This window comes from Equus asinus, chromosome 3 (genome assembly GCF_041296235.1).
Source record: "Equus asinus isolate D_3611 breed Donkey chromosome 3, EquAss-T2T_v2, whole genome shotgun sequence".
NCBI lineage: Eukaryota > Metazoa > Chordata > Mammalia > Perissodactyla > Equidae > Equus > Equus asinus.
Genome location: NC_091792.1, coordinates 32,355,516 through 32,372,771, shown reverse-complemented (window position 1 = coordinate 32,372,771; position 17,256 = coordinate 32,355,516). Strand labels below are relative to the sequence as shown.

General features: G+C 38.6%; 1 protein-coding gene across 16 annotated transcripts in view; it reads right to left on the bottom strand.

Moving 5' to 3' along the window:
* GAB1 (GRB2 associated binding protein 1) overlaps positions 1-17,256 on the bottom strand; it is a 117,671-nt gene that overhangs the window by 19,400 nt on the left and 81,015 nt on the right. For 8 of the 16 annotated variants that reach the window (XM_014838103.3, XM_014838106.3, XM_070504826.1 and 5 more), the window contains exons 3-7: positions 9,340-9,565; positions 8,888-8,968; positions 4,575-5,176; positions 3,243-3,328; positions 2,747-3,050 (exon numbers count right to left, since the gene is read on the bottom strand). In XM_014838103.3, the coding sequence (XP_014693589.1) occupies positions 2,747-3,050; positions 3,243-3,328; positions 4,575-5,176; positions 8,888-8,968; positions 9,340-9,565 (1,299 nt within the window). The remainder of the gene's footprint in view (positions 1-2,746; positions 3,051-3,242; positions 3,329-4,574; positions 5,177-8,887; positions 8,969-9,339; positions 9,566-17,256) is intronic. The other 8 variants (XM_014838108.3, XM_014838105.3, XM_070504828.1 and 5 more) reach the window with 1 other exon arrangement.

Sequence of the window (17,256 nt, the reverse complement as noted above, 5' to 3'; positions counted from 1 at the left end):
CTTTTTTTATTACTACGGTTTTAGCAACCTCCTTATTGTTTTGCTAAATCTATTTTCCTCGATTTTGCTAAAAACTATGTGGTACTTTATTCTGGGTGCTTTCTCAGTTCATTTTGTATCTAAGCAAAGATACCAAATAAATTATCTGGCCAATGAGCTCAGGACTGTCTCTCATCAGTTCTGTTAATTTTTAAAAGACTGAACACAATCTCCAGAAGTAATCAAGAACCTACTTTGTTCTCTTCCACTGTAAAGTCACTGTAGGTTGGTTTAGAGGACTAGGACAATTAATCTAGAGATTAATATATTACTATAATATATATATACATAGAATACTATATATTCTATCTACTAGAATATATATATACATAGAATACTATATATTCTATCTACTAGAATATATAGTACTTTTACTATGTACATGGGGAGGGATAATTATACATATATGTAATATATATGATATACATATAGATGCCATAGTATTATGATATATATATAAAATAATATATGAGGTATATGAGCTCTGTCAGACACAGATGATACTAAAAGCATATCATTATGATCTTAAAACTTTTTAACATATAAATAGGGATCTTTTCTGATTCTGCATTATGCTGACCATGTGGAATCATTAACTGTGAAATATATGGAGAATTTCCAAACTGTGTTCTGCAGAGCCCGAGGGGAGGATGGAGCAGGCAGGAGACCAGAGCAGGGAGGACTCGGCTTTGTGCCCTCACCTAAACCACGTCACCTCCACATTTATTGGGACACCTCAAGATATAAAACTGTTACGTATGGGGTTAAAAAGTAGAGGTTCGCTGCTAATGTGCACTAATTACAGGAAAATAAGGAAAGAATCAGTTTAGCATTAAAATGAGTATTTCAATATTTCAAAGAGTTCACGATACATGTTATCTTAATCCTTCATCGATCTGTGGACTCAATTCTGAATCTATACATGTCCAAACATACTTTTGCATATTGCATGCAAAGAAGAAAATGACTAATAATGTCTCAATAGATGTAAAGACAAATAAGGACAAAGAGAAAAAAAAGGAAAAGTTAACAAATAAAAAAAGAGTGACGTTCACACCCTTTCTAAGATAACCATCCCTGATTACAGCCCTGCTGCCTGCGTTGTCTGGGTGGCTGTGGGTGTTACACATGACTATCTTTGCAGCTGTCAGACCAAAGGTGGGCACTTGACCCAATGGCAGCCAATCTACGAGCTGGCCTACAATCTACCATGTGGCCTGGTGTGAAAAGACAAATGAGACCAATCAAATTCTCTCTGCACAATCTGAAGTGAGTAAGTAATGAACGAGGCGATTAGCAACAGATGTGGAGGCTACATAAGGACACATAAAAAGGAGCCACGAGGCAGAATCGAGGCCACCAAGGGGCATTGCAGGCCAAAGCTCTCAGATAGCAGAAACCACATAAAGGAGAGGATACGCAGTTAAACAGAAGAGAAGGACGTGAGAGAGAACCAAGCAGATGCAAAGACCTCCCTTAGGACAGAAATGCAGAGAGAGCAGGACAAAGTGACACTCCCCAGTGTGCCTCAGTCCCACACAACTTTCTCGTTTCAGCACAGGGGTAGCCTTATTTACTTAAAAGCAAAACGAAACAAAACTCATTTTCTTAAGACATTCAGAGTGAGTCTCAGTCTCTGTTCCTCACAGCTGGCACTCAGGTAGAATGAATAACGATCTAAGCCCAGGTTAATGAGAAATTTACACAAACATCACATGCTCTTAAAAAGCTAAATATAGCACGAGACTTTCCAAATCTGCTCAACTGCCCAGAAATGGCGCCGCTCACCACACAGCCAATATACCAACTTCTTTGGTTGTGGAGATTAAGTCACACTATCAGCATGCTGCGACACAGCTAGTTGTCTGGATTTAACCACTCAAACTTGGGTGCCCACTGCCAATTTGGCTCAAAAGGTTCTTTCACACTGAGTTCTTAACAGACCATGCTACCTTAGAATTTAACATTACTTATGAAGGCCAGTATGAAAGAATAGACTAGAAGCATCTATTTATACCCCAGCAAAGGCAGGATCACTTTTAAGAAGTTGTTATAGGAACAGAATGGAGAGATTATAGAAGCAACCTCACTGTTCTTAAAGAATTATGCCCAGTGCATTAATCATCTCAGGTCAGATTTGACATTATATACTCTGGAGAAGAGGTGACAAAACAGCAGCCAAAGGCCATGTCTAGCTCACAGAAGTGTTTGGTTTGGTCTGCAATATATGTATATTTTTAATAATTAAATTGTCTGACAGAACTTAAAAATCAAAACATAATACATATAAAATCTGAAATTTCTGGCTTCTCTTGATAGAAGAGAAGATTTGCCTGTACAGGCCCATATTATTTTCACAGGTCAACAAAGGACTGTAGCCAAGGAGCAGTTCGTTACTCCTTTGAGATGGGGCAAGGGCATTCTAGTTTCTCCTAATTCTCTCCTCTTGCCTGCCAATCCTTTTCAGTATTTCGGTTTGTAACTTCTGCTCCAGAGACAGAAGACTTAAAAATCTCACCTGGGCATCAACATATAATAATTATTAATCTATAAGTAGCCATATTGCTTTACTTAAAGAAGTTGATAACTAAGGTAATATGAAATGCTCCTGAATTTCTAGTCCCAATTCTGTTTTGGATTTAAGGACACTTGAACGCAGATCTAAACTGGCAACCCCGACTCTTTTGCTATGCCAGGCTTCCCTTACCTTTCCTGTCTGGCTTGAGGTTCCTATCCACGGGGGGTGGTTCACAGTCTGCAACAGGAACTGGTCTTCTGGGAGGGGTCTTTGGGCTGGACCTGAAGCCCATGTGAGCAGGAGGGGGAACTTGCATTCCAAATGAAGAAAAATCAAACGTCCCTGGGGTCATTGGCACATAGTTTGCTTCCTGAATTGGTTCCGTAAAACTGCTGGAATGTTGTCGTGGCGGAGAGTTGGGATTCATTGGGACATAATTTTCATCCAGTTCTTCACTTGATACACTTCCCACCGTCAATACATTTTTGATTTTCTAAAACACACACACACATTTCTTTTAATAAACAAAACTATTGTCAAACAGGAAAACGCAATTTTAAGTCACACCTATTCATATGGATGTGAAGGGACTTTTATTACAACATCTCATTTAGTCTCAGGGCACTAAGCACGAAGATTTTGACAATGAAATACAGTTGATGATGCCGAGGTCAATTATACTTACAAAGTGGTTATGGAAGCCTTCAAGTGAACTAGATCTGTCACTTGGAAATGTGCGTGGAATATCATAGCAGTCTTGAGAACTAGCATCTAAAATAGAGAACAAACGATCAACATTTCTTCCTAGCTTTCCCAGTTCTCTGGGTAATCAGGATTGACCTATTCTCTTTCTTCACACACAAGCACGCAGGAACATGCAGACATACAGATTTTAAAAAGGATGCTCACAGAATATCTTGAATTGGCACATTAAACCACTAGAGAATGCAGACACTCACTCATATGCCAAGAGCACCAGTTAACTGATCATGACAGTGAGTGGATGTCTAAGCCTGTGATGAGGTGAATTATCTAAAGATAGAGAAAAGAAATACTTCTATTTTCTCATCTTTTGCACCACCTTGGGCCTAACTTATACGTTAGTAACTTACAACCAGATTATACAGCTACTTCAAGAAGGGAGTTGGAAACTGGTATTGAATGGTTAAATAAGTATCGGTACAAGTACTATTCATGAAGTTTTAAATCTTTCTCTTCTCTAAGACAGCTGGATAACTCTACCCCAAAAGAGAGAAACATTAGCACACAGTTTTTAGAGTATGTGCATTTTAAACTTTGCCTTTCTGTTTTTAGGACTTGAAGAATCTCAAGAGGATAAAGCGGACTCGATTTTTCCCTTCTCGAGGTCTGTAACTTTTGGCAGGCTCTAGTATGAGTATATGTGAGAGGGTATGGGAATAAGTGAAATGGTTAAGGATAGAGAGAAGACTCAGACCTTTAAAAATAAATAAAACCAAGCAAACAAAACTCAGAATGGCTTGACTTGAATTGAATATCACCTGTTAGACAAAATATAAAAATTGCTTATCTAGGAAGGAAGGAAACGGAGCCCAACAGATGTGACACAGAAGCGGCCATAATGGCACACACACAGGAAAAGGTATGACTCGGAGGGGCTTTGTGGCTGGTCCATTTCCTGCTCCTCTGCCCTATCAGAGGGTCTACCTGCCCAGGATATACAGAAAGTGGGAGACATGGGTGCACACTTCCTGAGGCAGGAAGGTATTACTAAGGCCATACTTCTCCAGGGATGAAAATGCCAACTCTTTCCTCCCTTCCAGCAGAACATGCACCCAGGCACACGTTGCACACACAAACACCCATCCAGGGATCTACTGAGACTCTGATATCTTCACTACATGAGTAAGTAACTGCGGGGCTGAAGAAAAAAAGGGACTCTCATTTCACATCATAGTGTGCTTAAAAGAACACATAGTCAGAAAAACAGACTTTCTATCATTAACCTCTAACATAGTAGAGGCCAACTAGAGCTGACCTTTTCGCAGCTTGTTCAAATCCACGGTGGAGATGGTATTGCTACGAGATGGCGGCACCCCTGCTATAGGGATACAGTGACTACTGTCAGTGTCTGAGGCCGTGCGTGGGACGCCGCACGTTTCCACAGGAGATCGGTCATGAGCCGGATGTGGTTTCGGTGGCCGAGGTGGAGGAATATCTGGAATAGTGTCTAGCTTTGACGTCTGTCCCAAGGTTCCTTCTGGAAATGTTCGTGGAATCTGGTAAGTATTACCAGGTGTTGGAGGAATGTCATAACTAATAGACACATGCCTCATCTGAGTCTCTACGCTCGATGTCCCGGATGGGGTATTAAAAACATACAGTTCTCCATCGGCTTCGGTACTCGATGGGGACACCTTTGGTAAAACATCGTGGGAATAACTCCTGGGCAGGTTATAAAGGCTCGAGTCTACAGAAACAGATGCAGCACGAGGCGGTGGAGAGTCATACATCATTTGCTGCTGAAAAAAGCCATTTACTCCATGTTTGCTCTGGGAGGAAGCAGGGTTTTTATGAGAAGGAACGTTATCATTGCAGTCTGTTTCAGAAGAGGTGGATTTGGCAGAATCAGCGTGTGTTCTAAATAAAAATTGTTAATGACAAAATAAAACATGGTAAAGACATAAGTCTACATTCTAATAAATATATTTATAGCTTAGCAATCAAAACACATGGCTTTTTTTCATTATATTTTTTTGTGTGATCCATAAGATTTAAAGCATGAATCTTCCTTAGTTTCTATGATTATATACCAGACAACAAAACCGCCACCACAAAACCACCAAAAGCATTCTCCCTAATTCCTGTCTTGCACCTGCCCACACCCCCAACTCCACTTATTAAATCCACACATAAAACTGCGATCCCTGAAGCACTGGAATTAGAAGGGTACAAAACTCTGAGAAAGGTAAATGATTAAGGCATAGACACAAGGAATAGCATTTCCTCTGACGAGCATGCAAAACCCTCGTGCCAACACAGTTTGTCAAGTTGATCCATTGCTCTTAAGCCCACCTGTGGCAAATGTGTTGTTCTGTAAAACTGAAAGTGTAATGATCACCTGGTAGTGAAGAAATTCAATGTGATCTACAAGGAGGTGGCGGTTTGACAGGCTTTGTGTATCTTCCTTTCTACTAATTTCCTTTAATAAACATTTAGCCAATCCTATAGAGGATCAAAGTACAAGCCAGAGAGTTAGCCAACTCCAAACAGTATTCAACCTGGAGGAATCTCATTAGAGTCTATTTCATACTTTGGGTACATTTTCAGTCTCTGCATTTTGTGGTATCACAAAATTTGGGTACAAGCCAAAATGAAGCTAACCACACTGGCATACTCGCGCTTCCTTAATGTTAAACAAGATACCGTAACGACTAAGTGTCTGGCCAAAGTCCTGTAGGAACTTAATATTTAAAAAAATAACTCGTGATAGTTTTTTTTTTTAAGGGCTTATCTTCTGGCACTGTGTATTACATTTATTCACTGAAACTTTCCCCCTCTGGTATCAGAGAACTCATATCGCCATATCGTGGTTTTCCTTCTCCCTCGCTGATTATTTCCTTGTTTCATTGACTGGCTCCTTCGTCCGGTCTCTCCAACTGGGAATGGCCAACAGCATTCAGTCCTCCAATTCTTTACCGCACACACCATTAAAAAAATCCTCCTTTCTCATGACCTTACCTTCCACTGAATGCTGACAACTCCCATCTTCTCACCAAACTCTGAGTTCCACATTTTCAAAGTGTTCAGATATATTTCTACTTGGTGACCCAGTATTACCTTGCTCATGAGTATCAAACCAAACTCAACTTACTTCTCAAATCGATTGCCTTTCTGACTTGTCATTAAAAGAAATGTCTTTATGCAGATTCTCTAGGCTCAAAACCCAATCAGCTTTGATTCTCTTTGCTCTACACCATCACTCAGGCACAAACAAAGGCCTTCCTCCTAACCAAGTATCTATTCCTCCGCTCTATTCCCACTGTCACTACCTCAAATTCAGGCCTGTGTCTCTGCTGAGATCTACACCACTGAACCCTCCTAAGTGGGCTCCTTTCCTCCACTTTCTCCCTTTTCCAATCCATCCATGGACCATCCTGCTATACTGCTGGAAGATCAACATTTTCAAAACACAGTTTTCATATCACTCACCTACTCAGAGAAAATCCTGTTGAGGGTCCCTACAGGCTGTGGAAACTATAAAAATCCCACAAACTACTTCACTTTGCATTGAGGCTACTAATAACCTGGCTCCACCTTATATGTCCTATGTTATGTTCTACTAGTCCCCACATCGAACCCTCTGAGAAGGCTCTACTCCTCTGTCTTCCTCCCACCTCTCTCATTCTCACCTCTCCTTTCCCTCAAGCCATTCTTACACAAATTACTAATGATGTCTCCTTTTCTCTCACCAACCAAGTGTCTCCTATGAAGCTTCTCACCCTCCATCTTAAAAACACTTGCACTGTCCCTTCTCCGAATTTCTAATGCACATACACAAGGTCTAAAATTTTCACTTCATGTAATTCAAACACGTGAGTTAAGACAATCTAGAGGTACCATGAGAAGTAAGTTTCCTGTCCTTGACTATCTTACAGTTTAGTGGAGAATAAATACAAATATCAAGGTATTTCCAACTGTGTGACAAAATAGAGATGTGGAGGCACAACTAGAATGCTACGAAAACCGAGAGAGGGATTTAATCCAGGCTGGGAGTTTGGGGGAATTTTTCCAGGAGAAGCACATGTCTGAGCTGACTCTCGCAGGGTGAATGAGAGTTTGCAAGGTAATTCTCATATATATAAACACTTAGTGCTTGCAGGCTTTGACTTCTTTATAAGCTTTACTTATAAACTCTGAAGGCAACTGTATCTGAGGGGGCTGGATCTTATATAACTAGTTTTGAAGCTTCATAGCAACCAGCAAAATGTGGGCACATAGTGGGGACTTCACAAATATTTAACTGTCACTTTTGCAAAATCTAGACACAAAATATACCTGAGCAATGATTTTAAGTATAATTTCAACTACGACAGGAAAGCGGTGACACCAGTGAGATCAACGTAAAATACTATATGCAAAGAAAGGTACTGAAAACTGTCACTTAGCAGTTGGTTTTAAAAAGTTGATAGTGAAAAATAATTGTGAATTTCCATAGAATAAAATCTTAGTTAGTAGCATAGGTAACAAATTTGCAAGTGTGTAATTTTAAATACTCACACCAAACAAGCAAAATCAAGTTAGAATTTGATATTATTAACTAGTGTTGATTTATAAATTTTCTTTTTTGCTCTTACAGGTAAAATCCCATTACAACAAATATATAGAAACCCATCTTTGGAATGTTTGTGAGCTGTTTTCATTATCTCAAGGAATGGTTCACAGAAACTAATTTGTGGATCTTAATACATTCTATATAAAAATTTTTGAATAAGTGCTTTGTACAATCCTAGGCCAGTAACAGTCACTTTCTACATGAAAAAAACCGCTTTTGTTATACAAATGTTTAGTATCTAATAACCCCGTTTAAAAAATATCTTTCAGATCTCCTATGCAATTCACCCCCACTTTCATCTGCAAATTTAGATAATAAATATACCCCAAACCACTAGTTGGCACATGGCTATTAATGGCAGAGACAGGCCTCCTGGTCATCATTTTCTGGCTCCAACTCTGTTACCTTAAGCCTTCCAACATCAAGTGACAAGAATGATCAAATTAAAATATTTTACAGCTTAGAAGAAGAGAGGGTTGTGAGAGCAGACATGGAGCCGACAGGGAAACCAAGGACTCAGGAAAGGCTTTTATGATACCTCTGGTCAAGCCTTGAAATCCGTATACTTCCTTCTACTTAAAAATTTGTGAAGCCCTGGGGCCGAGTGGTTAAGTTCATGTACTCCACTTTGGTGGCCCAGGGTTTTGCCGGTTCGGATCCTGGGCGCGGCCATGGGACTGCTCATCCAGCCATGCTGAGGCGGTGTCCCACATGCCACAACTAGAAGGACCCACAACTAAAAATATGCAACTATGTACCAGGGGGCTTTGGGGAGAAAAAAGGAAAAAATAAAATCATTATCAAAAAAAAAAAATCTGTGAAGTCAAGCCTTGGGGCAAGCTCTACTTCACTGCTAGGTATGAAGATTCCAAAGTTTCATGGTTTTTAGCAATATATTCGATTTCATCAAATTTCACTAAAACTCAATTTGTATATTCCATAGAATTTGCTATATTGGGATTCTACCTGTATGATTAATTTCTCACACAGATCCAAAGCAACCACAACACACTCACTGCAATGGACTCGTTTTGCTTTCAAAATCTTCTAGGAGTAGATATTCCTCTCCTTCTTCAGAAACAAAAGATGACCCTTGGCTGGTTTACAATCACATAAGAAATGGAGCAAGATCACCATTTATAAATCAGTGAAATCTGTTAAGCAAGTTAACACTGTGAGTCTGTAACAAAGACTATACAACAGGAGACAGATTCCAAAAGAGCCTTGTAGGTTCAAGTGTTCTTTGCCAAAAATGGCAGAGAATGTGTTTCTTCAATGAAATCTCCTGAATATCAGAAATCATTAGTGGAGGAATATAAACCTGAAATATTAGCCTATAATACAAGCCTATAAAGATGGTTTCTTTTAAACCTCCAAGTTTGGGCTAAAAAAGTTTAAAGGTAAAATTCCTAAATGTACACACACACGCACACACGCACATACACACGCACGGGCATATTCAATTTACCTGGTGGGTTCAGGCTTCTTGCTTTGACAGTTGATTAGCAGGAGGTAGTCTTGAGGATCCTCCTGGATGCCAAGAGTTTCCAGATGTGGTGGAAGGTTAATGAGCTGATACGGAGGAGGCAGAGCAGCCGAGGAGGAATCCACCTGGGTGGATGGCGGTGCTGTATTTATAGCCAAAGGTAAATCCACTGGTGCTTGTGAGGAGCCGCCAGATGGCTTCACAGGATCTGCAACACCAAAGTATAACTGTCATGGTCTATCCCATTTTAAGAATTTTGTTCTTAAACAAAGCTACTGGAAAGTTTGGAGATAAGTCGTTTAAACACACAATAACAGGACAAACCACGGCAAAGTCAGTTAAAACAAATACTATCTAACTGGCAACACTTATACCGGAAATAACTGGTTTTTGTCAAAAAGATCTGAAGAGTACAGTTCTTCCTTCCCGGGCTCCAAATAAGCCATGGTTAACCTTGCCTTGAACAGCCTTTAGTTTTGAGGCTCCTGCAAATGAAGATGTTCTATAACCTCGGCACAAGAGGCAGATTTTTTTCCATGACAATAAACAAGGTGCTTCCTAAACCGAGCCAGCCTTCCCAGAAGACCCATTTTACTATACGGCATCTGTAGGCCCAGGGGCTGGGAGTACCAGGGACACTCCTCACCCCATGTTTATTTTGCTGTCCATTCTTTTCTTTCCACTTCTCGGCTGACTAGGGAGAAAAATTTCTAATTCCGGGATTCACAGTCAGGGAAAGAGCTTTTCTTTAAGGCGTCACCTCTCCCCTCAGCTCATAGCTTCATGTGCCATTTATTGGATTTCTGTACTATTTTCATCCAAAAGGGGTCAGCAAGTAAAGGAGTAATTTATTAGGCATTTAACCATGTTCTGAGAAGACATACGAAAATACTGTGTAGAATGAAGTAATTTGAAAACAAGTTGAAAACCTAGAAATAAAATCCCACTGTAATCTTTGACACAACCAAGTAAATTTTTAACGGCCCAGAAGAAAAATTCTGTTAGTTTGGTTAGGAATACAAGGCTATAAATCCAAAAAAGGGTAAATACTTGTATATGAATAAACAAACATGTTTATTGTCTGTTTATATTAGAACAAAAATGTTAGGTTGAAACTGCAATTTTCACAACAAAATCTTACTAAAAGATGCTACAAAACGGTAAGGGAGTTAGTATATTCTACCAAATGGAATCAAATGCAGGTCATTTGGCCTGTGAATTCACCAGGGAGGAGCTACATGTCAGCTCTGACTTCTCCAGATACTACAGAGTAAGTTCACATGCTTTTGATAACGTCTTCATGTTTTCAGCTTTATGCACCACAGCAAAGTTTACGTAGCTCATTTTATAACTCTTCTTCGTAGGCACAGAAGTTCAGATCCTAACTTTAAAGCTTGAATAGTAACGCACTAACATGGCTAAATATAACAGTTTATCTTTAATTGTGGGTCCCAAAAACAAACAAAAAGGATCAGGACTCCTACACTTCACTGTGCCTTACATGCGGTAGATGCTCGAAAATGTTTCATTTATCCAGCAGAAACTCACTTAGCACTTTATGTCAGGTTGGAAGAAATTAAAGCAAGGGGCACTCCCAAATCTGCAAGACCCGTTCGCCTGCATGTGCAATTTGGAATTTGCTCTTCAAGAAATTTGTGAGCCCTACTAGATGCTAATTACATTTGAAAACTTCTTTCAGTTGGAAAATTTGGCCTGAGTAAATATAAGTTGAACTAATTTTTAACGTTTTACTTTTATTATGCTGCATGCAATGGAGAGTCTTCATACAAGCTCATCTAACAAAATCTAACACTGTACACCAGGAGTTAATTAATTAATTCTTTCTTATTTATTAAAAGTACAGAAAATAATGAGAATTAAAAAATGAACTTTTGGACGTCTATATAACACAAATCCATAATTTCAGTGGAAATTCCAACACCTCAGGTCTACTAGCTGTCGATTATAAATAGTGTATATAAGGTACCCTAGGAAATGGTTCACTGTTTTGATTCAGTTGCAAATATACAGAGATTTATTTAGGGGGATTTCAAATGCCGTAGATTAACCAGTGACTCAGAGTAAATCCTGGTGGCTTGTTAAACTTCAGAAAACTATGAAAAATATTTACCTTTTAAAGAGGAGTTTAAGAAAAATATATACAACATTGAGGAAAAAAAGCAAAGATATCAGAAAGCAATTAATGTATCCTACTGGTTGTATTCACAAGCATAGTGCATTTTGTTTTTAATTGAATAAGGAAGTTTCTTCTATGCTTTTTAGTGAGCAACATTGGCCCTGAGCTAATATCTGTTGCCAATCTTCCTCTTTTTTTTCCCCTCCCCAAAGCCCCAGTACATAGTTGTATATCCTAGTTACAAGTCATTCTAGTTCTTCTAAGTGGGATGCTGCCACAGCATGGCCTGATGAGCGGTGTGTAGGTCTGCACTCAGGATCCAAACTGGTGAACCCCAGGCCACCGAAGCGGGGCACACGAACTTAACCACTTGGCCACAGGGCCAGCCCAGCATAGTGCATATTTTATAGACTTCTTTCCTCTACCATAGAGGCACCGCAAAATTGTATCATTACTTAAATTGTGAGTTCTGACCAAATCAAAATGAAACTAAACAGTGGATATATATCACTATGTAAATTAGTATAAATTCCAGTTTTCCACTCTAACTCCTAAAATAACTTTCCCAGGTACTTGTTTTTATAGATACTTTTCCTTAAATATTTTTTCTAAACTTGATGGCTAGAACTAAATAAACTGAGTGATCCATCTTAAGCGGGAAACAAAAATCACCCAGCCAGGCAATCACATCTGTATTAACAAAATGGGACCATCTAATTTTAACCTTCCATTTCTTCCACCTGTGAATGACGAAACTGTTTTAGCCTCTTTATAGCTGCAAGATCCTCTGAATTTTCTGAAAAGAGGCCTGGGATTCAAAGGTTTCGTTTACAAAAAAAAAAAATCTTCTTCACAATATGGGAAGAGATACATACTTCTCAGAGGCAAGAACTAGAGAAAAGTTTCTATTATGTTCACTAGCAACCTCATGAGAGAAAAGTCCTTCAAGCAGCCATGAAAAGCAAGCCCAACCATTCCAAACAACATGACATACAAAGGGCTTTAAAAGGGAAGCAGACACTGCTCTTCCACTTTGGCTCAGAGAAGGTGCTATCTTCAAAGCCACTGTCTTTGGGATTATTTTACTTATGTTAATTTGACTACATACTCAGATCTGAATATTGTAATGCAAGCATTGCTCTGGGTCTAAATATTCTCCGACATAAAATTTCTGGCCAAAAGTTAATCAACTCGTCTGAAAAAAGAAACTTCTGTTCCACGGTATAAAGACATGATTTGCCCCTATTCTACGCTACAGGTAGTTGAGCAGACCGTGCTGGTTGTTTTCTGCCTCACTTGGGTTTCTAACTTACTGCTCTTTCTAAGTAACGCTGGTACCAAGTTTCTGAGAACCAAGCATCAGTTTAGTGTTTGCTTATGTACGTAAAATTATTTCCTGTCTCTTAATTCAGAAGGTATGAGGAATATAATTGGCACCAATTAAAGGCCTAATAAGCTCTGGAGCAAACTCTTACTTGAATTTTACTTAGAAAGCCAATAAGTACTGCTAAGGAAAGCCTTAACGACCTTTCAGTGAAGAGACGTAGATTATTATGAGAGGAGAACCACAAGTAATAAATTGGTCCACATGATCCCTAGCTTAATGCACAGTTTTACCCCATTTAGAACCATAATGCCCTGGTGGCAGTGACCCTCACAGAAGTTAGAGTCCCCAGATGATGCCTGTAAACATTCGGAATAATTTTTTTTTTAACCAAATGGCACAAAAGCTTAAGGCCAGGGAAGCAATTCTACTCTTTCTTATTGGTAAGGTAGAATATTTCAAAGTTGAGGCACAGGTCCTCTGATTTTGTAACTACAACATACAGCATCGAGCATGTGGTAATAAACTGTGGTGTTGCTCACATCCCTGTCAGGAGAACACATGAGATCTCCTCTCTGAGGAGGACGCGTTACATTTGCTGATAGAATATTTGTTGGTTTCTATTGCAAAAGTTTTACCTTTATGTTCACAATTAAAGGTAAATAGGTTAAGGTTACTCTGTTTCTATAGATTACTGATTTACCTAGTCTGTTATAGAATTTTTTTTCTGTAAAGAGAAGCATTTCGAACAAATCTATGTTTAATTAATTTAGCAAATAAGAGTCCACAAAGAGTATGCATTATCATTAAGGCTAAAATAACCATCTTCTCACTTCTGAATACACCATTTTTTTATGGAAGAATATTTTATAAAGGTAAATCTAACAAGTAGGTACAAATAAGAAACAGCAGTGGTTGCAATGTTCAGTGAAGCAACCTGCAGTTTCTTCAAATTATTTAATCAAATATTGAAGACCTGGGGCCGGCCCCGTGGCCGAGTGGTTAAGTTCGAGTGCTCCGCTGTGGCGGCATAGGGTTTCGCTGGTTCATATCCTGGGTGCAGACATGGCACCACTTGTCAGGCCATGTTTGAGGCGGTGCCCCACATGCCACAAGCAGAAGGACCTGCAACTAAGATATACAACCACGTACTGGGGGGATTTGGGGAGATAAAGCAGAAAAGAAGGAAAAAAAAAAAGAAGATTGGCAAAAAAAAAAAAAAAATTGAAGACCTTTAATCATAGACCAATCTATTTAATGTGTTTCAAGTAGAACATTTTTTATCTTTTAAATAAAAAGACTATTGTCACGACTATTTGGAATTTGTCACGACTATTTCCTTAGACTGTGAAAACATTCTTGGAGACTTAAAATAAACCTTAGGAATTGCTGACAAACGCCTTAATTCTCATCCAGAGAGGTCATGGCATCAGAATCACTTGTGGGTGTCTTAGAAATCTAGGGGCTTGGGCCCCACCTCAGGAGACGCAGTGAATCAAGATCTCAGGGGCAGTAGCTTGAAAATGTATCATCAAACAAAACAAAACAAAATAGAACAAACTCTCTGGTTGAACTGGTCCTCAGGAAAATGTAAATTCAAACCACAATGAGATACCATCCCACACTTACTAGAATGGCTAAAATTAATGACCAACAATATCAAACGTTGGTGAGAATGTAGAGTAATTGGAAGTCTCATACATTGCTAGTAGGAAAGCAACTGGTACAATAACTTTGAAAAACTAAAACTACTAAATCTACTCAAGCTATCCTATGATGTGGCCATTCCACTCATGAGCATACATCCAGAAGAACTAAGCATTCATGTCCATCAAAAGACATATAAGAATGTTCACAGCAGCTTTATTTGTATTAACTAGAAACTGGAAACAACCCAAATGTCCATCAACGTTCAAACAGGTCAATAATTTGTGATATAGTCACACAGTGGAAGGCTACATAGGATGAAGAACTCCCACTACATGCTCCAAGCATGAATCTCTCAGACTTAATATTGAAAAAAGACGCCAGACTCAATGGTTTTATTTCTACGAAGTTCAAGTATAGGCAAAACTAATATATGGTGATAGAAGCAAAATAACAGTTACATTTAGGCTTTTTTTCTGGGTTTTTACTGGGAAGAAGCATGAGAAAACCTTCTGGGGGACTGGAAATGTTCTGTTTCTTGATCTGAGTGGCAGTTACACAGACTTCTATTTCTACGTATAGATATAGATGAATATATAAAACTATATTGAACTGTACACTTAAGATCTGTGCCTTTCAAAATAGTAAGTTATACCTGAACTAAGAAGTAAATAAAAGAAATCTAAAAGTTCCCTAATTAAGAAGCACTTCTTTACAGGAAAGGGAGCATATGGAAATTCTTACATGTTAGTTTATCTACTTTTCTAAAGGGAAGAATATCAGAGGATCACACTATTTTTTAAAAGCCACTATTATCTGGACATTTTGAGAAAAACAACCCATCTGATGGTAAGAGGCAATTTGGTAATCTTGCATCCTGAAATTAGACCAGAAGCCTCTGCGCCAAGCTGGTTAGCTGTGTACAGCTCTTAGGCTGTGTTTCCTGGCACTTGTTTAGCAGATTTAACAGCTTCCGCCTCGGTGTAGAAACAAAAATAAATCTGCCCATTTCGAAGAAAAAGAAAAGAAATTGGTTTCTACCCTCAAATCTCGTAAATAAAAGCATTCATAGGAACCGAACACAGTTCAATGTGCTAGAATTTAAAAACAGATCCAGCCTGCCAGCATTCTGAGTATTCAGTAATAGCAGTGGTCACCTGGGGCAGCGGAAATAACATGGTAACGATATTTTGAGAGGTTCCTGGAATCAAAACACAGGTCAGATTTTTCCCCTTTCCTTTTGTTTTCAGGAGAAAATGCGTTATTCTCATAGGGATTGGGGATAGTTATTTTCTCAGACTGTAATATCCAAGCATAGTCTATTTCTTCCCACGTCTAGCCTGACACTAGTAGAGTGAAAAATCATTTTGTGTTATTAGTTTTAAGCTAAGAGTGGGGCCATATTCAGCCCTGTGAAATGGGAAGAGCACAGGGCTCAGGGGATAGATCCAGGTAAAACCAAACACCCCAATTATTTAGTGATTGGTGGTGTGATCTATTTGGAAGCAAGAGAATATAAAGCAGGTAGTAAAGTTAATGGAAGAACAAAGACATTTTGATATTTACCTTGTCATATTAAACTGTACGAATGTGATCACAAAGGATAATAACAGTTCTCTGCAGTTTAGAATTTGATGCAGATCGTTACAGGTGCGATTTTAAGAAAAGGCGTCTAGCAAAGTTAGCTACTACAAGTGAATAAGCAAATACAGTGGTTGACTTCAAAGCCTTTTGGCAGGTTTGTTACTGTGCACCCAAAACCAAAATTACAGAGTAAAATAAAGTACTTTTGTGGCTCCTTGATACTACACGACGAAGGACTGCTCATCTTTTGCTGCTTTATTCCAAGAAACTCAAGTCTTCAACATAGGATAGTAAGACACTTCTAACTGTGGCTATGTGGGAGACGGCCAGGATGAACTCGTAAAAATCTAAATTGTAGAATTCAAAAAATAAATGCAGATAATGTACAACTGAAATTTCACAAGGTTGTAAACGATCATAATCTTAATAAAAAAATTTTAAAAAAATGCAGTTGCATTTAGATGCAGCTCATGAACTAAATTTAGAAAGCACTAGCAAATTGAAGTCCTTAGGGGCTTGTTTTAATGAACACATAAAAACAATTTGCGATTAGCATAGCTGTTCTTAGTAGCTAACTCAGATTACATACATCAAATTTGATTAACAACATCCTTTTTTTATGGGTATTGTGAAGATAAAAAGTCCACAAATTGAGAATTTCACTCAAGGCAAATATATTTCTAAGACGTTTCAGAGGGATTTGGGAGTTTTGCCACTGAAAAGGTCACTGTAGCTTTCAAGTTTTGAAACTTCCTCCCCTCCCTATACCAGTAAGTTTATAAAGTGAAAACAGACATTGTGGCTGATTCTGACTACTAATAGCAATGAAAATGTTCCGCTAAGTACAAAAAAAAAGGTCCTCAGTACGTATCAGTTATAGTCACAGAGCCATTTAATAGGACCTACGCTTTTCCTGACCTTCTTAAGACTAAATGAGCTGCTATCCATGCTTATTTATTTTTTCTTTAGCTGAGCACTTATCAACCAGTATCATAATTCCTAGAGAATTTGCCTGTCTCTCCTGCTAGACTGACTGTAAGCTCTAAGAACTGTATTTACACACTCCCACAGTATCATAGTTTAATATATATAACCATAATAAAATATATATTTTATTATACACACACACATATATAACTTGTAATTATCAACAACTGTGATGAATTATTTTGGGTATGGAATCCTCCCCCACTAGATGCTCAGTTCC